Raw genomic sequence first — 23,448 nt, 5'->3', positions numbered from 1 at the left:
TGTCAGCCAGAATTCCCCTGATCCATGTTAGTTAAATGCACATTAATCTGAATTTGGCAGTGTAATCAAGGACCTAACTGAACTGTGAAATTGAATTCTGCAGTAGAACATCATTTGACCATTTTATGCCAAGGCTAGAAAAAAAGGCTTGGTGGGGGGAGGGAGAGAGAAAGAAAAGAAGGAAAAAAACCCTGCGGCAGCATCTATTTGTCACCGTGGCCTTCCATGCTGGTGACAGGGAGGCTGCGGCTGGATTGTGCTGGATGTGTGTGTGTGCACGGGCAGGCGTGTGGTAAGTCTGCGTCCACAGAATGGGGACTGCAGAGGTTTCCATGAAGGATGGTGTCTCTCTATCCACTCCTTGCAGTTATAGGGGATGGGAAGGCAGCTGGTTCCAGTGCCTGAGTGTGATGCTCCAATACACCTTTCAAAACACAATGAAGCAGACACTGCTCATCCCCAAAGTGAAAAAAAGCCAGACTGCAGGCTGCTTGCTCTCCACAAATCAAATGCAGGATAAAAGTGAATCATAAGGCTCTGAGCAAGAAAAGGACATCTTAAATTGTCCTTAGTTGACCCAGAGGGAAAGGTAACAGGACCAGGCTTGGCTTGGGGAAAGAAAAACGTCTGCTTGTAAGGATTCGGGAGAGAATCAGTACCTAGCTTTCTCTGTAGGGACATTTTAGAGATTGATAAGTAGGGGAAGGGGATTCATTAAACCCTGTGACCTGCATCCCTCCTGTTATGCTCTGCAATCCCACAGCAGGGACGCCACTGATGGCAGCCAGTCCCCATCTGCCTGGCCTGTGGCGGATGGGCTCCTGTGTCTCCATCCATGACTTTCCATCCTCCACTTCTTCCGCTGAAGTGACTGCTGACACAAGAGCTCCGATTACAGGATGGTAGGGAGTTGTTCCACCTCCAATGGCATCTTAATAAACAATAGCTACTGTCCCCGCTTGAGGCAAAACCATGCTCATTTTCCTCCGAATTACTTATGTTCATTTACAAAATGGAGTGGCCCTGTTTCAGAGCCTATTATATTGGCCGGATGACAAAGAGACACAGCACACACTTTGAGCTGGCACTCAATTTCAGTGAATGAGGCACACATATCTCAGCAGGCAGCAGCAGTCAAGAGCAGGGTCCAGTAGAACCTCAGGGGTCAAGGTGTCTCCTTAAGGTGCTGGTGCAAGGAACTTGGGAAGGAGGTTCAGTTCTGGATGATCAGACACTTGCTGGGTTTCCAAACTGCATGTAGCAGAAAGCCATTCACCATATTTAGCATTTTTGCAGGAAAATCTCCCACACCGTGAGGCTGGATTCCTATTTAGGCATGTAGGAATTTACACCTTATGACACGAAGTTTGAAGAGTCGTGTACTTCCCTGCCTTACATAACGGATGGCAAATGCACACGGAGAGCTCTGACAAGTGGCTCATGACCCCTACAAAGAGGCAAACCCTAGTTATTTGAAGAAATGAATCAATCTCCCATCAGCAGGCTCAAGGGGACAGGGTATTTCGGGCTCTTCCTCCACCTCCGAATCAGTATATCCAATTAACCCCCCACCATTGCTACTCCAAACTAAGGATGCATCCTCTGTTCAAGAGCAGATTACTCTGCACCGAGCTGATCTCCCTGTGCTATGCGGCTGCTTCCCACTAGCTATCTATTTTACGTTTGGTAGTATATATATGTCCATGCCGCTTTGTGACCACCTAGAGAGGTGGGACAGGGAGTGGGGGAGGGAGGGAAACGCAAGAGGGAAGAGATATGGGAACATATGTATATGTATAACTGATTCCCTTTGTTATAAAGCAGAAACTAACACACCATTGTAAAGCAATTACACTCCAATAAAGATGTTAAAAAAAAAAAAGGTAATATGGAATGGAGTGAAACAGGTGGGGGTATAGATAAAACATGACAGCCATCAGTTGGTAAACATTAAAGCTGGATGAGTTCATGGGTATACAAGGAACACTCACAGTATTTTGTATACTTTTGTATATGTTTAAAATTTGTGATAATTGTTTAAAAACAAGACGACACTGTAGAAAACAGTTTGGCAGTTTCTCAAAGGTTAAACGTAGAGCTACCGTATGATCCAACAACTCTGCTACTACCTACACTGCACATCTAAAAGAACTGAAAGCAGGGATTTGAGCAAATATTTGTACACCAATGATCACAGCAGCATGATTCACAATACCTACAAGGTGGAAACAACCCAAGTGTCAATCAACTGATGAATAACAAAATATGGTCTATACACACAGTGGGATTCATTAAGTCAAAAAAGGAATGGCATTTTATTGCATGCTATAACATGGATGAACCTTGAAAACACTAGGTTTAGTGAAATAAGCCAGACATAGAAGGATAAATATTGTAGATTCCACTTACATGAGGTACCTAGAATAGGCAAATTCATAGAGACACAAAACAGAATAGAGGTTACTAAGGGCTGGTGGGAGGGAAAATGGGGTTGTTACTGTTTGATGGTTACAGAGTTTTTGTTGAGGATGATGAAAAAGTTTTGGTTATTGACAGTGATGATGGTTACACAACAATGTGACTGTATTTAATGCCACTGAACTGCATATTTATAAATGGTTAAAATAAATATGATTTATGTATATTTTACCACAATAAAAAAAAAAAGAGCAGATTACTCTGACCCGTGATCTCTCACCGCCTGCAGGGACATGGTGGGGGGAAGGGGGCTGCACCTTTAGGGATTAGTTCACTGCTGTAGAATATGGTTCAAATGTGTCAGGGCCTCTAAGAGCACTGGGACAGACAATGCCAGGTTAGATTCATTTCGTTTTTAATTTGGTAATGGGAAAACCCACTTATAATGACCAAAATACAATTTACTTTGAAACACAAGAACGTTCATGGGAAGAGGAGCTCATTCATAGGAAAATGATGCCTCAAGTCTCCATGAGAAGGGACAGATGTTAGAGATGTTGCTCTGAATCACCTCTTTGATGTTTTATGAGCCTTAATGAACATCTTGCAGGAGCCCATGTGTAAAGGAAGAAAAATCTATAGGCGATACTATCCATTGTTATATTAAGCACTTTTCTCTCTACCCCTACCCCCCTCTCAGATTTTGGACGCAGCCCATCAGATTTCAACAGCCTCATCATTTCACTGCCCATCAGGCCCTGAAGTGTCTCTGAAAAGTGTTCTGCTGGGATCCTTAGTAGATTAGGAGCTACAGTTTTGTTCCTGGAGCCTTGGTTGAATCTGGGTGTGACAAGTACCACAAAGAATGGTGAGACATTAAACTATTGATTCAGGAAGGCTGAGCACACTGGTTCAATTGCTTTTTCCTTCTAGGGAAAACAAAGTGAAGCTGAGCGGTGAAAAAATCATTGCACTGGTGACTCCAGAAGGAAAGTCTAGGGAACCATGCCACTGTTTTTCTTGCATCCTCTCTCTTCACTCAGAACCCCTTAATATGCTAGCAATTTGGGATGACCTGGGCCCAGCTTTGGTCACTTTGCTGCTCTGTGCAGTGGAGATGAAGAGGGTAAGGTAGAGGGATTGGTTGGCAGGAACCATCACAACTATGCATATATAGAGATGATGGCTCTTCCCTTAATGCTGCTAAATTTCTGTTCTCTCTTAGCAGCTGTCTTTCATAAGAAGTCTGAGAAGGTCATTTCCATTCTGGAGAGTAGAGAAACCACTGGGGTGGCAGGATTGGGGTCCTCAGGCCAGTTCAGTCACTAAGGCTCTGCATGACCTTGAGGAAGTCACACGGCTACTCTGGCCTTCCGTGACCCATATCTCTAAAGAGACGACAGTAGTAATTATGAGCGGCCATGAGGGCAGAGTCAGATAGAACCTGTCCCCATATTTTGAAAATATGTAAAAGATTATACCGACAGGATGCTCCTGTGACTGGCGAGAGCAGATATGGTGACATGTTTTCCAACCAGAAATATTCCTGAGACTAAGGGCTGACACTGAGGGCTTGCCATGTGCTAACTCCTTTACATTTATTAACCTTTTTTTTATCCTCAGGACAAGTTCGAAGTAGGTATTGAGACACACTATTTACAGATGAATGAACTGAGGCACAGACAAGATCACACAGATAGAAAGTGCTGGAATCTTGGGGATCTGATTCTAGAACTTGTGCTCTTCAATGCCTTCTGTGAGAAGGTGAGAAAATCTGGTCTGTCTTTTATAAAATCAAATAAGACCATCACTCAAGGTACAGTGAGTGCATAGGAGAGACTCAGGGATCGCTACTCTTAATGCTTCCTTTGCAGCCCATGGTCCCAGCTTTACCCACAAATCACAGTCTGCTGATGCTAAGGAGCTTCTTAGAGGATTCCAGCCTACCAAGAACAGAGACTAAAGTGCATTCCCATGCACCTCAAATCCACCTGTGAATCAGTACCCATTCTTTGTCAGCAAGGTGAGGGCTGCCTGCGGTGTGTGCATCTGGGCCCCAAGGCCTCATATCCATCTCTCTGCTCCTTGGTTTTCTTGGTGGAAATGGGAATGTTCTGGAATAGGTAGGCTTTAGAGTGAGACGGACCTAATTTTGGATCCTGGCTCAGCTGTTTGTCTTCATATCCTCGGGACGTCCGGAAAGATATAGTCTCTTTGAGTCTCAGCTTCTTCACTGTAAAAGGGAGATGATCTTGAATTCTTCCAGAGTTGTTGCGAGGACAAAATTGGGTCATGCTTGTAAAATGCCTAGCACAGTGCCTGGCACACAGTAACCTCCAGAGTCACATCACAGCTGTCATCCATCTACACACTATACACACAGACTGATGTATACAGAGGATGCATATTAATAATTAGGCTACTGTAATTATCAACTTATTTAATCTCACTCAACATCATAAGGCAGGGGCAGTCTTTATTCCCATTTCATAAAGAAGTAAGGGCACAGTTAAGCAGTTTATTCACCCAACTGTAAGTGGCAATATCAAGAATCAAACCCAGGGAGTTTATCTGCAGAACCTATAGCCTTGACTGCCAGAAAGCATTTGGGAAATGACAGCTAGAGAACAGTGCTTCTCAGCTGGAGTTGCTTCTGCTCCCCCTGCCCCATATGACATTGGGCGGTGTCTAGAGATATTCTGTTTGTTACAAGTGAGGGAGGGGTGCTACTGGCATTTGGTGAGTAGAGGTCAGGGATGCTGTTAAATATCCTACAGTGCACGGGATGCCCCACAACAATTACCAGGCCCAAAATGTCAATAGTGTCAAGGTTGAGAAATCCAGCTCTAGAATGGAACAGGATGACACAAACCAAGGGGACTTTATTGCTGCAGGTGTTAGAAGGGGCTTGTAAGGAGCCAGGTTAAGGCGTGGCACCGCAGAAGCTATTCCTGTGCCATTGGGGATGTAGCCAATGTCCGGCTGAAGGGGTTGAGCCCAGAAAGCTGGGTCCCAGCTCTGCTCTGAGCAGACTGACTGGGCTGTTTCCTGAGCCTCTCAAAGCTCCGGTGTCCTCATCTGTTCAAAGGGGGCAAGAATTTACAGGACTGTGAGGTTCAACAAGGCAACACACGGGTCTGGCAACCAGCCAGTGTTTAGTGAACTGGCAGATCTGGGATGATGCTGGGGGCTTCTTGGCAGCTGGAGCCAGAGCAAGGGATGGATGTGCCGGGCCAGCACCAGACACCCAAGCCAACAGCCGCCTCATCCCTGGAAAGTATTGGCATGAGCAAAAGCAAATGCACTGGAACAGGATCTCCAGCCAGTTTCCCTCCCTATAAGGCAGCCTTGTCTGCAGAGGAGAGTGGAAGCAGTCTCTCTCCATATCCGTTTTGGTAGTTCTGTGATCTGAATGGTGCTATATGGATATGGTTTGGGCTTTATCTTGCCCCCAAGGTTTCATCTGCTCAGCCCCAGCAAAAAAACATTTAAAAGTAGAGATGGATGCCAATATCTACAGATTTCATAGCATCCTTTATTCCTGTCACACTAATGGGAAAGGTAGGTAGATAACATTGGAGGAGTTTTTTACTGTGGCTTAACATTTGTGAATTTTTTTTTAATTTAAGCCAAAATGTAAAGCTGGTGTCACACACACACACACACACACACACCTCCTCATTTTTGCTCTATCTGGAAACTTACTCAAGTTTCATGCTTTCTCTTATTATTGGAGATGTGAACATTACCCACCAGTTTGTAGAATTTTCCATGAGCCAAAGCCAAATTATCTGAGTCATGATTGCTATTTCTTCTCTCAGCAGGAAATCCATATGTGATTGGTAGATTTTTAAGAGTCTAGTTCTAAGGACACAGGCACCTAAGTCTTTTTAGAGAGATGTTATATTTTTAATCAAGTAAATGTTTTAATTACTAACAGGCCTCCTACCTCCTACTCTCCCACAAGACCTGCTCAGGAATTTCTCACGGGTCTCCTATGAAACATGGAGCAGCAGCTTACTCCTTTGGAGTTCTGATTATAAGGACTGAAAAACACTTGGTAGGAACTGTTATATATATATATTTTTTCTGAGCCACAATAGTAGCCAAATAGCCAAATATAAAGCAGATCTGCTTTGCCTTATAGTTGGAAGTCTGCAAGAAGAGGGAATCAGTGAAGAATTAAGCAATCTATCCCCTCCCTCCCTCATTCCTCCCATCCTCTTCCTATTCCTCCACTTAACCTAAAGTTTTGGTGGCCACTGGGACCTCTCATGGGTTTTATTGGCAAATGCAGTTGAACCCCTAAAACTACATATGCCAATATAATGGGAAAAATATTGAACTGGGAGAAACTGCAGACCTAGATTCTTGTTCTTCTTTTGCAACCAACCAACTGTGAAACCTTAAGTGTGACATATGACTTTCTGGACCTCACTTTCCCTTTCTGTGAAATGAGTAGGCAAGGGATGCTGGTGGTTATATTAAATCTCAAATGCCTCTAGGGATTAGGCTAATGGGAAAAATTAATGAAGTGGGCTGGGCAGAGCCTGTCCCTTGTAATGGGGCAGCTTTTACCTCTAGCCAATTCTATTTCCAATGCTATGTGAAAATGTGGGCCCAGGGATAACAGGTTGTCCCGTTTTTCATAAGAGAAATCTGAGACCCAAAAGCTGAGAATTCTAAGTGAAATATCTTGATTTTTCGGATGTTGAAAATGACTATTGGGTGACTAAACATGTCAATGGGCCAAATACAGCTCCATGACTGAAAGGTTAAAGCCTCTGGACACAATTTTCTCGATGACCATGACCTAAAACAGCTCCCAACAATAAGCATTCAAATATGCCATACACACAAAATCATATTGACCCTGAATAGCCAAAGCAATCCTGAGAAAAAAAGAACAAAACTGGAGGCATCTCATTTCCTGATTGCAAACTATATTACAAAGTTATAGTAATCAAAACAGTATAGTTTTGGCACAAAAACACACTTAGATCAGTGGAACAGAATAGAGAGCCCAGAAATAAACCACACATATATGGTCAATTAATTTTTGACAGAGGAGACAAGAATATACAATGGGGAAAGGATAGTCTCTTCAATAAATAGTTCTGGGAAAACTGAATAGCCATGTGTAAAAGAATGAAACTGGACCCCTATCTTAAACCATACACAAAAATCAACTCAAATGGATTAAAGACTTGAATATAAGACCTGAAACCATAAAGTTCCTAGAAGAAAACATAGGAGTAAGCTGTTTGACATTGCTCTTGGCAATGGTCTGTTTTTTAGACTTGGCATTAAAAGCAAAGGTAAAAAAAGCAAAAATAAACAAATAGGATTAAATTAAACTAAAAAAACTTCTGCTCAGCAAAGAAAACCACCAACAAAATGAAAAGGCAACTTACAGAACAGGAGAAAATACTTGCAAATCACATATTTGACAAGGAGTTAATATCCAAAGTATACTGGGAAATAATAGTGAGGAATTCAGTAGTAAAAAAAAATGTCATATTATCTAATTTAAAAATGAGCAAAGGACCTGAATAGACATTTTTCTGAAGAAAACATACAAATGGCCAACAGGTAGATAAAAAGGTACTCAACATCACTAATCATCAGGAAAATGCAAACCAAAACCACAGTGAGATACCACCTCACACCTGTTAGGATAGCTATTATTAAATAGGTAAGAGATAACAAATTCTGGCAAAGATGTGGAGAAAAGAGAACCCTTGTACACTGTTGATGGGAATGTACACTGGTACAGCCACAATGGAAAACAGTAAGGAAGTTTCTCAAGAAGTTAAAAATAGAATTACTACATGATCTGGCAATCCCAATTCTGGGTATATATCCAAAGGAAACAAAATCATTATCTGAAAGAGATATCTGTACTCCCATGCCCATTGCAGCATTATTAGCATAGATATGGTATGGAAACAGCCTATGTGTCCATCAATGAATGAATGGATAAGAAAATGTGAATCAAAGAAAAATATATATATATATATACACAAAGGAATATTACTTAGCCTTAAAAGAGAATGAAATCCTGTCATTTGCAATAACATGGAAGAAGCTGAAGGGCTTCATGCTAAGTGAAATAAGCTAGATAGAGAATGACAAATACTATAAATGGCATCATTTGTATGTGAAATCTTAAAAAAACAAAGGAAGAAGTCAAACTCATAGAAACAGAGTAGAAAAGTGGTTGCCAGGGTCTAGGAGATGGGGAAAAGGAAGAAGTTGGTTAAAGGTTACAAACTTTCAGCTATAAGGTCTGAGGATCGAATGTATAACATGGTGACTATAGTTGATAACACTATATTGTAGAAATCTGCTGAGCAAGTAGAACCTAAATGTTCTCACACATAAACAAAAAAGGTAAACATGTGAGGTGATGAATGTCTTAACTCAGCGAGGGAAATCCTTTCACAATGTATATCAGTTCATCATCTTGTACACTTTAAATATCTTATAATTTTGTCAATTATACCTCAGTTAAGCTGAAAAAAATCACATTCTTTATTCCTAAAGTAACCACTGATATTCAAAAACCAGAGAATATAACTAGATTCAGCTACAGAATGTATTAATTTGCTTAGCTCACTCTAGAACTATTAAGAGGTTCCTTTGGTTGAGTGATGTGCACAGTAAATTGAATAAATGATCTCATGCATCATGACACATGCATATGGCTTCTTATAACTTTGTCTTTTGGTTAGTTAGACAGACTTATTTCCAACCATTGCCCCAGCAAGAACATAGGGAGAAAAGGCAGCCATGATACCCTGATCATGGGGATTCAAATAAATAACACAGTGAGATGGAAAACATTCTCAATATTTAAATTTTAACTGGCAGTACATATTTCAGGTCTTTATTTCCTCAAGATTTATTTTTAAGTTTATATATTGGGAACTAAAGTGATAACTTTTTGCTTTTTCTAAAGTATGGCTTAGTATGACTAAGTATGGCTTAGTCACTCCCAGCATGTCCCTAAAAGACTTCAACATCTTAGATTGGGTTTATGAGAAATAATGAGCAAAGGAAAAATACTGGGTGTTGACAATCAATCAAACAGATGATGCAGGCAGGCTTGCCTTCCAGGGTTTGCTATGCAGCCCATCAAGCAGTTGAAGGGACAGTATTCGGTGAAAGGTCCACGATCACGCTTCAAGAAGTCAAGTCTCCCTCAACTGGTCTGAGACCTCTGAAATCTAGAGCCCACTGCCAGACGTCCCATTTTCACTTTGCTGTACAGGGGAGGCAGCAAAAACATTTCTAATTTACTCCGAGAAAATAAACCCCTGGCACAGTTTCCAAGGCATTTTTGCAAAGTCAGTAACTCCTCCAACAGCCGTTCCCAAACCCTGGGATATCACGGACCAGCCACGTTTCAAAGCAAATTTGCTGCAGCTAACATTAGAAAGAAAAATTATCAAGAGAGAAATTACAATAAGACAAAAAAAAAAAAATAGAAAGCACACCAAAGAAGGCCCAGCAACCAGATTCCATCTATTATCCCAAAGTTTCATACGAATAAACAATGACATTTGAATACTAAACTAGTAGAAAGAACATACTCTCAAAATGCAGGACCATCTCTTGAGTTGAACACAATTAACTTTATTAAAAACTTACCACGTTATCCTGACCTTTTTCCGCCTGTCCACAGTTCCACATAACCATTACCGGAATGCACGAACCACTGTTATTCTACCTAATGGTCTACAACAGTATACTCCTTAACACAGGACTTAGTGCCATGTGAGCACATAATATTTAACATTAGTATATCAGAATATCTTTCAAATACATAATTTTTTTGGCTTTTAACCAGAAACCTTGTAGGAGCTCCTAAAAGGCTTTGATTTTAATGAATAAATGTGCCTTGCCCTAAATTCTCTGCCCTTGGGGCTCGTGAGTGGAAATCAGGTAGAATTTTGATAGAGATTCTCAGTTATAGACAAATCAGCACTCTAGAATCTGTATAAGAAGGTCATGGGAGCACACCTTTGTGGAGACCCCACACACCAGAAGGAAGGAGGTGGTGGACGTTACCTTTGGAATGCACATTGTGGGCTCGGACAAGCGAGGGTAGGTGTAGGAGCTGTAGGAGTGTCCTTGAGGGTGGGATTTAAATGCACTTGCTCCGAAGGGCATCATGGGTTCCTGGAGCCCGGAGCCTGACCGTGACCTCTGCCGCATGGCGGGCTGAGGGCTTGTCTGACTCACGTATGATGACTTTGGTCTCCTGTCATAGTCATCCAGGCTGGGTCCCCACTCACTTTCGCTGTACGCCAGGCTCTCCTTGGAGCATCCACTGGTCCCTGCAGTTCTAGAAGGCGTGAATTGGAATGGATAATCCAGAGGGGAGCTGCTTGAGGCTCGCTGGTACCCCCACTTGAGGTCACTGTACTCACTGGGTTTGCTCAGTGAGTCCAAGTGTGTGTGATAATCAACAGGACACCTGGCTCTGTTGGATTGCAAAGGCTTCATCTCAGAGTAGTAGGCTTCCCCATGTTGCATTTTCATTACGTGCCCATTTTGCTTGGCCGAGTGGCTGCCTTTATAAAACGGATCCAAATCATCTCCATAGAGACTCTTTTCTTTGTACTTTTCCGTCGCATAGTCAGCAGTGGTATCAGATTCGCTGGAATACTGTGAGAAGGTGAGGAATCCATTTTCTTCCCGATGGCCTTGACCATGGCTGGAGGCTCCCTGGTCTGGGGTGGGCGGGCTTTCCTTCCTTAGGGAGTTGGAGCGGGTCACAGAGATGTTGTCGAAATCCTCCAGAAGGCCATTGATGGAGGTTTCCTTGCAGGGTTTGTTTCCTCTAACGATTGTCTGGGAATAAGAAAGGGAACACTGTTTAAAGAAAACATTTAATGCTTTCAAATTGATGGAAGAATCCCACCCCGAATCCATCCAATTTAAACCACAGAGGAAAATAGGCCCCAGGAACATTTCATTAAAAAAGATAAAAGAAAAAAAAGTCTGTTGGTTGATTTGACTGGTGAAATAAATCAAAAATAAACAATAATCTCAAACTGCAAATTCTTCCTTACCTATCTCAATAGAGAGATCAAACATCAAAAAACCATTTAGAAGACTATATATAGGACATCATTGTCTTATTTGCCAGTTCATTGTTCCTCCACTTAATAATAAACCCTAGCTATCCAACAATAAACCGATGACTATAATTTTAAGTCTATGACTCTTTTGTTATAAAAGGTATATTTTTTTAATTTATATTTTACATTCGTCTTCCAGATTATTTGCAAAATCAAAAACCTTGGTACTCGAATAGTAACATACTCAGAAGGAGGTGCACATTTTTATACCTTTTTATGGAAGACACATAGTAATTGAAGTTATCAGATTTTATAGAAGAGGAAGAAACTTTCTGAGCTGTAAATAGGGAACCGCATGAAGATTACTTGCATGATTTAATTTGTGATCAAATGTGATGTTCTTATTAAGTATATAAATGTAATGCTTTCTTGGCCACACGTCTGCGTATCATCAGTATCATCACTGCCGAATTTTGGATAGCTTGGTAATGATGTGATTGTACCCGAATCTTAGTGACAAATTGCCAAGCCCAAATGTTCCCTTTAATGAGCCTAAATAACACTGGAATGAATAACAGGAACAGAAAGAAATCAGAAACTACTTACAAAACCAGTCAGCTGCACCTTGACAATAACAAGGTTTGCAATAAAATATGACGGGGGGGTGGATAAAAGAACAAAGTGTGACTGCAGACTTTGGGATTTCAAGAGAAAAACACCTTTGAGAAAGTAGCAAGGAGTTCAAAGCTATCTCAGTTAGAACAATAGATTTCAAACTGGAAGAAAAAGTCAAAGTTGTCCTAGAGCATATGTTTTTACAGATCAGTGCTTCTCCAACTATCTATAGTGAAAGACAGGTTTGGTCTTTCTTCCCCCAATCAGTCCTGGACTAAAGCCTTTGGTCTCCACCCTTTTCTTGTAAATAAACGTTTAAGTATGGAGTACTTTCAGATTAACAGAGAATCTGCAAAGAGAGTTTTCATATATCCCTCACCTAGTTCCCTGATTGTTAACATCTTGCATTACTATTAACTAAACTCCACAGTTTATGTAGATTTCATTAGTTTTTTTCCTAGTGTTCCAGGGTCCCATCCAGGATACCTCATACCTCATTACCTTTATTTGTCATGTCTCCTTAGACCTGAGACAGTTTCTCAGACTTTCCTTGTTTTTGATGACCTTGACAATTTTACCGGTCAGGCATTCTGCAGAATGTCCCTCAACTGGGTGTGTCTGAAGTTTTTCTTATGGTTAAATTGGGGTTATTGGTTTGTGAGGAGGAAGATCACAGAGTAATATACCAATTTCATTACATCATATCCAGGGTACACATGGCTCATCACTGATGATGTTGCCCTTGATCACCTGGCCAAGGTAATGGTTGCCTGGTTTCCACACTGTAAAGTTACATTCCCCTCCCTTCCCTCCTGCTTTCCACATTTCACTCTTTGGAAGCAAGTCACTAAGTGCAGCCCATACTCAAGGGGTGTCAAGTCAATATCTACCTTTCTGAGAGGGTATATCTACATAAAGTACTTGGAATTCTTCTCCACAGGAGACTAGGCAAGTCTCCCTATTTATTTATTCAATCATTTATTTGAATCAGTAGGGATGGAATCATGGATATTTACTTGTTTTATACTCTGGGTTATAATTCAATACAGGCATACTTCATTTTATTGTGCTTCACTTTATTGCTCTTTAAAGATAATCTTTTGTCTTTTGCTTTTTTTTTTTTTTTAACAAATTGAAGGTCTGTGACAACCCTGCCTCAAGAAAATCTATTGGCACCGTTTTTCTAACAGCATTTGCTCATTTCTTGCCTTTGTGTAACATCCTGGTAATTCTCAAAATATTTCAAACCCTCCACCAGTAAAAAAAAGTTTACAACTCGCTGAAGCCTCAGATGATGGCTATCATTTTTCAGCAATAAAGTGTTTTAAAATTAAGGTATGTACATTTTTTTAGACATAATGCTACTGTACACTTAACAGACTACAGTATAGCATAAACATAATTTTATATGTACTGGGAAACCAACAAATGTGTGTGTGTCTCAATTTATTGGGGTATTTGCTTTACTGCAGTGATCTGAAGTTGAACTCGCAATATATCTGAGGTTTGCCTGTACTATGTTGTTTTGTTGCTCAAACTGTTCCAGCTTTGGTTATTAAGAGTTCTTTCAGATTGGTTGCTGTGTCCCTATGACAAGACTCCACTCTTATTTTTTGAGCATTTGCTTACTTTCTGGCACTATAAGGTGCTCCAGGCTCATCTTGTATTTTCACTGTCCTTGCCCTAAAATCGGCCATTTCTCCAAGGAGCCTTGGTTCCATTTACTGGAGAATGATATTAGAAACCAATATCTGGGTGCTGGGTATGCACATTGCTACTGGGGTGTCATTGTTCCCAAGCCTCTCTCAGTAAACAGAGCTATGAAATATGCATATGTAAAGTCACCCATGTACACACACATCTATAATTCTATAAATCCAGCTCGATCTATATTAAACTAAACCTGAATTCAGACGGATATCTCTGAATCTAATCTAGTACCACATGGTTCATTCTAGCTTTCCCCCTTACTTGTCTGTAATCCCCACTCTCCCAACAGTGAAAAACCTGGATTCCATCATCTGCTGTTCATTTACCTATTCAATCCCCATAGATATGCATAGCAGTTTCAGAATTATGAACCCACACCACTATGGGAAACAACTTTGCCAACTAGAGTATAGTGTTTATGTGCAGGGTTTTGTTTTTTTTTTACTTTAGTCTTACAGTTTCCATTCAAATCACTGTTTTTAAAAGTTACTTAGGTTGGTGTCTTTTTTCCTCACACCCCCTTCAAGGAGGTTATGTCATACACGTGTAATAATAGATTCTTTTGTCACACTCTGCATTCCATCTTGGGATGCTCTGATCTCCTGGTTGACATTTTTTTTTAATTGCATATATTAGTTCACTTTTGGTGCTGGAAAGTTCAATGGGAATTGACAAATGCAAAGCATCATGTATTCACCACTGGCAGTACCATACAGACTAGTTCTACCCTCTCTCTCCTCAAATCTCCTGACCTTCTCCTAGTCAGACACTACCCCTCCCCAAACCCTGTTTTTCATCCTTACAGTTTTGCCTTTTCCAGGATATCACGTGAACAGAGCCACACATTCTGAAGTGTGGTGAAGACTTTAACAGATCTCACCATTTTGGAACATCTTCTATAGCATCGTGATCTTACCATGAAACTCCAAGGCTTGGAGTTATTGATGAATAAAAGCTGAGTACCATGGAAATTAAGGTATGGTTGCAGACATTTGAAAAGAAGAAAATTTTATCCATAGTGAAAACAAACAAACGAAACTCCAAGAACCGAAAGCACAGTCTTTTAGCATTTTCAAATGCTAAAAAGGAGCTCCAAAAAAAATGCATTTGAAAATGTTTACTGAAGGTGTACATGAATCCCTCTTCAAGGAAACTTTTCTCTCTTTCAATGAAAACTATTAAATCAGTGTTAACAAGAAGGGGCTTACAAAATGTCAACCTTAAAAATAAATTGTTGACCCACCCTCCAAAAAGTTTTTAAAAAGAAGGGTATAATAACCTTATGTAATCAGAAAAAACAGTTAAACTAGAACCGAGGCAATATGTGTTTCCGTGACACAGGTTTCACTTTAAGGAATCCTAAGAGGCAAAGTGATGATAATGAAATCCAAACATACAGAATTCTAAAACACGGTTTAATCAGGCTTCAAAAGGTAAGAACCGCTATTTATTACTGTCAGGATGTGATGTTTATTAAAGCAAGATCGTGCAGTTTTGTAGAGATCAATAATACAATAATTGCAAGAGTACCAGTAAATTTCACACAGAAGAACAGCCGGGCATTAAAAATCAATGCAACCCAATCTACTTGAGTTTAGTGCTGTGGTTCTCATTGTCTCTGCTCTGTGCAGAGCAGAGTGCAGCTCAGCACTGGCCCTGGCTCCTGGTGACAGAGGCCATATTTCATGGTGCTCCTTCCTCAGGCTGCTGGCCGGTGATAAGCTATAATGGATATGTGCCTAAGAACAGCTGTCTCCCCTTGTTCCCGGGAAGAGATGAAAAAGTGCCTCTGCCCTCACAAACTGTATTAACCTTGACAATAATAAAGTGTGTAATTAACAGCTTTGCCCTAATAAAACCTTGCATTTCTTTTCCAAAACAATGTCTTCTATCCTCCTCAAGAATGTGTTTCATTTTGTCTTTCTGGTAAACACTTCTCTGGAGGTCAATAAGCCAAAGAGTCCCCTGTCTCAAGAATAAGCCAGGACCTCTCAGAAAATAATCGACTTTTAAGCACTCCATCTAAATTCTTACCCTCTTTGCAGAAAACCAATTCCCTGTTTTTATTAAGGAATGTGGCTAGAAACACCTGAGTACATAATCACAACAAAAAGACCTGATACACTTGGATTTATATGGGAAGAAATGTTGCTTTTTTAACATCAAAAGAACTCAGACCTTCTATTTTCTTTCAGTTTTCTACATACACTTTTTTGTTGTTGTTGTCTTTTTTTTTTCATTTTTTTAAATCTCTTAAAAAAATTTTTTAACATCTTTATTGGAGTATAATTGCTCCTTTGGTAACCACAGGGGGTGGGGCTAATCGAGTGAGTAGTTGAGAATCACATATTCCTGCAAAACATGAGAATTATGGGCAGAGTATCTCAGGGCAGAGGGGATGGTGAGGGTTTCTAACCATGAAAACCCTTTAAAATAAATTATGCAATAATCTTAATCACGTGTGGAATCCAAATAAGCCAATTCCTTTGCTAAAAATATTATTATGTTCTGCACAAATTATTAAAAAAAGTAGAATGCATCTAAGGAAGGTTCTGTGAATTTTGTGGAGATCAAGATTTCCTCATTAAGGTAATTGGAAAATGTTCTATTGTTGGCCATTTTCTCTGCCTTTGAAAGCACAATGAATCTGACACATTTACTCATCAGTTCCATACAAGGATAACCCCTGAAGGTGACTATTTATTGTTAACTTGGATAAGCAAATGTGTTGTTTATAGCTCTGGTTCTTGCTGCTTGCAATGTGGGGCAGCTGGGCTGTAGTCAACTGAAGTCAGTTTGCCCAGAGTTAATAGTCAGAAGGGCTTTATGTTTGTACTTAAAGTCAATCTGAGACTATGAGTACCATAATTGGGAATTTAACTGTTACCTGCTTGCCGTTTTTTGCTTCTGGTGTCTAGGTAGCAATGAAGTTTATGGAGGTATCTCTGCTCAGTAATTTATCCATTTAATTAAACCAAAAATCGTTTCTAGGTGCAGGGAGCACTCTGAGATGAATGAGACAATATCCCACTCTCCATGTGCTATATTCGTATCTTAGCCTGGCTTCCTCAAAAGCAGAGCTGAGACAATGGCTTGCATGTGAATAGTTTATTTTGGAAAGTGAGGTCAAGGAACAGCGGGAAACAGGGAAGGGGGGAAGGAAATTCGGGGGCACATTATCAAGCTGGTTGTCTGTGGACAATTAGGGGTCAATTCTCAGTCTCAGAACTGAAGATTCAAGGGAATGAAGATGCAAATATTCATCTTCCCATCTCCTCTGTCAGAATGGCTGAGAGGACCACCCCATGCATGCCACCAGGTGGCAGTAAAAAAAATCACCAGGTCCAAAAGCAGAGTGGTGCGACCGAGGTGACAGCAGGCTGCCTCAGCAACGGCTGAAGGAAAAAAGGGTGACCTAAAAGATGTGGAATGGGACACAAGAAGTATCCAGTACACCTGTTTTAGACATATATTTCACAATAAAAAATTTAAAATGAAGTAAGGCAGGGTCCCCTGCTCACAAACCAATGGGTGTGAATATCGGTATTCTCAGTTAACGTGGTAGATATGCACCAAAGATGTGTGCTCCCTTTCCATAGGGCAACCTTATTGCTGTCAAGCTGTTCCCAGCCAGGGACCATATTTCCCAGCACCCTTTTCATCTAAATGGACCATCAGACCAACTCTCACCCAAGGACCATGAGTAGGTTGTGATGTGTGTCCTTCCAGGCCAGTTACAAAGAAATGTCTTTTCTTCTCTTTATTCTCTTGTCCACCAGCTGGATGGAGAAGATCTAGCAGGATACTCTCAGAAATTGCTAGGAGATGCTGGAGCCATATGATGGAATCTGCACTGCTCGATGACCATGTGCAATGCCGTGCTCTGGACAGGAACATCCACATTGGATACTGAGTAAGAAATAAACTCCTATTTTGTTGAGCTTATTTACTGAGGTGCATGGGTTAATACGTTATAGCAGCTGGAAGGAATTACCTTAACTCACGAATCATACTGATGACTATAGTGAGTCTGGAATTATAAAGCATTCCTGGAATAAAAGAGAGTACAGAGAGACAGAATTTCACTGGTTTCTCTATCAAGTGTGTCCAGGCTACATAGAGAATAGACTTGGGGGTGCCAGGCGGACAGGGTGGGGAGGTGGAGGGAAGGATGTATTGGGAGTTTGGGGTTAACAGATGCAACTTATTATATATAGAATAGATAAACAACAAGGTCCTACTGCATGGCACAGGGAACTATATTCAACGTCCTGTGATAAACCATAATGGAAAAGAATATAAAAAAGAATGTATATTTATGTATAACTGAATCACTTTGCTGTACAGCAGACATTAACACAACACTGCAAATCAACTATACTTCAGAAAAAAAAAATGTGTCCAGGCTAATCCTCCATCAATGGCCATGGAGCCAAGGTCACCCACACCAGCTCCAGGGATGCCAACTCTGAGTTATGAACCAGACATGCACTGATAATGAACTGCAGCACCTGGAGCCCAAGATGGAGCATTGAGAGCTGTGACTGGAACTACTTATCTTAGCTTGTTGCTTGGGTACCAAGAAGAGCTGACCACACATGAAGAAGTGTTTCATTTTTCAGTATTTCAGGATGAGATACAAACTCACACGGATAGCGAAAGAAGGCATCTTCATTAGAGTGTATCACACAAGGGTCAATCGTATAGTTTGTTATTAGTCCCTGTGATAGATTGCTTGCAAAATGGGCACCACAATCCCCTCCCGATGCGATGTGACATTGTAGTTCTTCACATTGGGAGGTGGTGAAGTCTACGTCCCCACCCTTGAATTTGGGATGGCCATATGGCTTGCTGAGACAAAAGAGGGTGGCAGAAGTGACATGATACTAATTCTTAGTCTGGGCTGCAGGAAGCCCTGCTCTCTCTGTTCCCTGCCTTTCTCAGGTGAACCAGCTTACACTGGCCGTCTGGAGGATCAGAGATGAGCCATCCCTGCCGAGGCCATCCTAGACCAGCCAGCCCCAATTCATCGATGTGCCCCTTTCCTCCACACTGGCCAGAGTAGGGAGATGCAGAAGAAAGGAGGCACGAAAGCTGGGAGCTGGGCCCATTTATGCTAGGGCAGGTGGACCAGACTGCAGAAGGGGGAAAGGCCTGCGTGCCTGTGGGTAGGGAATGCTAACCCTTGATGTGGCTACAGAAAGGGGCATTTATATGAGTGGAAACTCACTAGAGATGAGTCTGGGAAAACTGGTTTCTCTTAAATGGTGCTACTCATGAAGCCCCCATCGTCTGCTTTTGCCCACAAAGGATGAATTGGCATGGAGTCCAAACAGGGGTGTGGTCAAAGCTTATCCTTGAGTGGGTTTTAGGGTTTTTTTATGGCAAAATTATTTGAAATTGACATAGCCTTATGGTTATAATTTTGGTTCCATTTATATGGACTCTAAAAAAACAGGCAAAATGGGCCTTTTAATATTTATGCAGAGTTTCCTATTATCACTTAAGATTTCTTAAGGAAGTCATTAGATATCAGGTTGCTTCAACAAATTTAGGGTACTTGTGAGGTAAGGCATCTATCCCTTTCTACTCTAAGATTTTGTTTTTATTCCATATTTTAAAAGTCCTGAAAGACTGAGATGTTTAAATATATCAAGAAATTTTCAAATGTGGTGACTGGGAAATGTAAAATTAAATATGTGTTTTGCATTATATTTTGATTGGACAGCATTGAGGTAGAACGGGGGTTGGCACACAATGACCCACGGGCTAAATCTAGCCTGTCTTTGTAAACATCTTACTGGCACACAGCCACATCCATCTGTGTAGCTACAGTATGTGGCTGCTTTTGCACCACAACTGGCAGAGTTAAGTAGTTGCAGCAGAGACCACATGGCCCTCAAAATGTAAAATACTTACTAACAAGCCCTTTACATAAAATGTTTGCATAAAATCTACAGTATCACTAGTTGGACAGGAACATTCTGGGGGGAAAACTGTTCTAGTATTTGATTCATGTGCCACAACAAAAAAGAAGAAAGACTCCCAGTAAGTTGGGTGTGTGGTTTCAGAGGGATGTGGTCACTTGGCACCAAAGGACCACTCTCAGCTTATGGACAATCTGTGGTTCTGTGGTAGAAGGGACAGGAAGCACAGGTCTCCCCACTCCTGAAGCAATTCAGTTTGTGGGCCAAGTCAATCCACTAGAATAAGAAACCACACCCTGTTCTCGAAGGAATTTTCAAGCGACACTAGAGAAGCAAGTTGGCTGAGTTTTGCTGGGTGTTGAGCTCAACCTTAGGCATCGCAGATGAGATGGGCATATGCAAGAGTTGAGCACTCCACTCCCCCATATAGGATGTGAGCTTTAAATAATTTGTGAGATGATTGAAATGCCTGCCATCATTCCATGCACTTGTTTAAAAGAGCTTCCAGTCACTAACATTGACTTAAACAGTCACTGTGTGCCAAGACAATTAGAAGTGTTTTTCCCATATTTAATCCTTACAACAAGACTCTGAGATAGGGGCTTTATTACCCCTTTGTACAAGGGAAGGAAATAAGACTCAGAGAGGCCAAGTCACTTGCCCGATGTCACTCAGCTGGTAGGTGCAGGGTTTGAAAGGAAGGCCCACTCTTAACTATTACAAATACTGCTTCTCAATATATATGGAAATCACAGCACCTCTGTCAGCACAGGCAACTCTACCCTCTGAAGGGGTAGAAAAGACAGCAAAAGCAGCAGGACAAGCTGTATCACTTTGTGATACAATGAAGGGAATGTAAGCAAACACCATGGCAGCAAAAATAAAATATTTCCAGAAACAAAACTTTCCTAAGAAAGGATGTTTAAAACTCAGAATTATGGGAACTGGGGAAAAACAAGTTGATTGCTCTTTGGAATAATTAGCCCTTGCAGCAACTTCAAAATTCTGTCACTGTAACAAAAGAAGTATCTTGTTACATCGCATTTGCTCAAGGTTCTGACATTTAAAAATTTAATAACTAACGAAATGTGCAGTATATGCATTGATTACCACTCTCCCCCTGTAAAGACAGACCAACTGAGTCTTGAAATATTGCTAATATGCAATGCTAAATGTCAACATTTTTTGCTTTCTCTGATAGGCTATATAAGGAAGCACAAGGTATGTTTATTTTAAATTTGGTCAACAGAATTTTACCTTTGAGTGTCCAAAATTTTGTTATTTCTTTAACCCGACATTTTAAGCAATCTTAACAAACATAAAAATGATTTCTTCAAGGCATAATAAATGTTAAGAAACTTGTTAATCTGTAAATAAAACTGCTAGGTGGTTAAATGACATTTAAAGTATAAAGTTAGTATTAAAATAATGTACTTAATATTTCAGAAATGGACTGGTCTTAGATGCCAAACAAAAAATATGCCCCTGTGGGGAAAAAGTGGAGAAAGCTGGGCTCCACGTTTTCCAAATATTTCAGAAATATACAAAGTATTCCTAGTTATTAGGAATAATTAATTATTTATTAAATAGTAATATTGTTATTAATAGTTATTAACCCATTTCTTTTTGGTGATCAAAGTCAGAATAATCATTACCTCCAGGGGAAGGATGTTCATTGGCAAGAAGCCCAAGGCAACAAGGGAACTTTCTGGGTGATGAAAAGTTTCTATATTTTGATCTGGGTTGTGGTCACACTAATATATATATGTAAATATTCAGGGCTTCCCTGGTGGCACAGTGGTTGAGAGTCTGCCTGCCAATGCAGGGGATACGGGTTCGTGCCCCGGTCCGGGAAGATCCCACATGCCGCGGAGCGGCTGGGCCCATGAGCCATGGCCACTGAGCCTGAGTGTCCGGAGCCTGTGCTCCGCAACGGGATAGGCCACAACAGTGAGAGGCCCGTGTACCACAAAAAAGAAACAGCCATCCAAAGCAGAAAAGGGAAAATGATTGATTCATAGCACAAAGGGAAGCTCTGGGGTATTATGTTCCTAGAACATGTTCTGTGACTTAATGCTGGAGCACGTTTATCCTATTATGACTGTTCAAACATCCCAGAGGGCAAGTTTATGGCTGGAATGAAGGAGTCCAAAAAGAGTTTACTGGATAATCTTGTTCACACACTCAGGGATACTAACAGAACAGCAAGAGCCCTTGCACCAGCACCGAGAGAAAACCCACTACTCTCCCTTTAGGCAGATGGCAGCTTCCTGGCCAAATTTAAAGAGGGGGTGATTTTACAACTCCCCTTCCCTAAGTTATATCTTAGATTAAGCTGGATACACACAACACCCACACATGAACCCCAGAAGAGACTCAAACAATATTTTCTTTCCTTTTTCCAAAGCCATATTCCATCAATTGTGTTTCATGTGATGACAACAGATTTAACAAAAAGACACTACAAGAAACAGATGAAATCCAGTTCTGCTTTTGCTTTAGGAACTTTCTCCAAGACATGGTTCATAATGTCATTGTGTCCTCACTGAAAGACCTCATGAAACACTTATTTACAAACTGGAGTTAGCAAGCTTGGCTTTCCTGTAGGAAAGACTGTTTCTCTCATTTCCTGTCTCTGTTGCAAAAAAACAATTTTGCAACTCTTTTAACCCGACTCCCAGGAGGCTGGGGAAAAAAATCAAATTTATACACTATTGATTACGTTCATGTGTGAGGTTTTCACATTTGTGTCTTTTATTATTCTTTTTTCTCTTCCATGATTTATATTTTTCAGTCCTCAATCTTGTATTTATAATTGGACAAACATTTCTTATGGGGGATTTCATTGTACATAAGTGCCAATCCTTTTGGGGAACAAAATAGGTTTAAAAAATTCCCTTCAATACCAGTTCCAGTATTTAAACTTCTTCCCTTGTAAGGACATTTAAATAATTCTCAGCAATTTATAAATCCCTTAATCCTACATCCAACACAGGACACTGGAGTAAAGTCATCAGTTAGGGTCTTTTGAAGGTTGGGTGTACTTATTAAGAAAATACTAGCTCATTGCATGGAGGGAAAACCTAATCAAAAACTGCTAACATCTTTAGCACATTAGAGAGACTACAGATGTAATAGGGAAGAACAAATCTGACTTCATATTGGATCTGTTTCTCTAACTCTAACCTTTGTATCCTGTCTCTTTTGCTACAAATTAAGAATGTTGTCAATAGCCTGAAATACACAGGATAGCCCATTCTCAAGGCTCTGACCTTTAAAGATATAACACTTTTCCAGTCACATAGAGATAAAAATGTTGCGGAACAGAGAATATCATTTGTCTTGTTGGGGGTTTACAGGAATATTATGACCTGACCTACCTTGACAGCTGCAAGAACAAAGGATTCAGACACCAAGAAGTTTGCACCAACCAATCACACCCCGTTCTGCTTTAATATAAAAGAAACCTGAATTCTAACTTGGATAAAATGGTGCTTTGGGACGCTAGTCCACTATCTTCTCAGTCTACTGCCTTTCCGAATAAAGTCACTATTCCTTGCTCCGACCACTTGTCTCTCGATTAGCCTGTGTGCAGTGCAGCAGTATGAGGTTGGACTCAATAACAGAGAAGTGGTGGCTTGAGAAGCTTTTAAAAATCCTTATTCCCAGATTGCACCCAAGAACAAAGA

At 40.7% G+C, this 23,448-nt stretch overlaps 1 protein-coding gene across 1 annotated transcript in view; it reads right to left on the bottom strand.

Moving 5' to 3' along the window:
* Positions 1 to 23,448, bottom strand: part of PAK5 (p21 (RAC1) activated kinase 5) — a 315,653-nt gene that overhangs the window by 35,536 nt on the left and 256,669 nt on the right. Inside the window, exon 4 of the mRNA XM_067707490.1 lies at positions 10,492 to 11,277. Within this exon, the coding sequence (XP_067563591.1) occupies positions 10,492 to 11,277 (786 nt within the window). The remainder of the gene's footprint in view (positions 1 to 10,491; positions 11,278 to 23,448) is intronic.

The sequence above is a fragment of the Pseudorca crassidens genome, chromosome 15 (assembly GCF_039906515.1).
Source record: "Pseudorca crassidens isolate mPseCra1 chromosome 15, mPseCra1.hap1, whole genome shotgun sequence".
NCBI lineage: Eukaryota > Metazoa > Chordata > Mammalia > Artiodactyla > Delphinidae > Pseudorca > Pseudorca crassidens.
The sequence above is the reverse complement of the archived record's forward strand: the minus strand, read 5'-3'. Positions and strand labels throughout refer to the sequence as shown.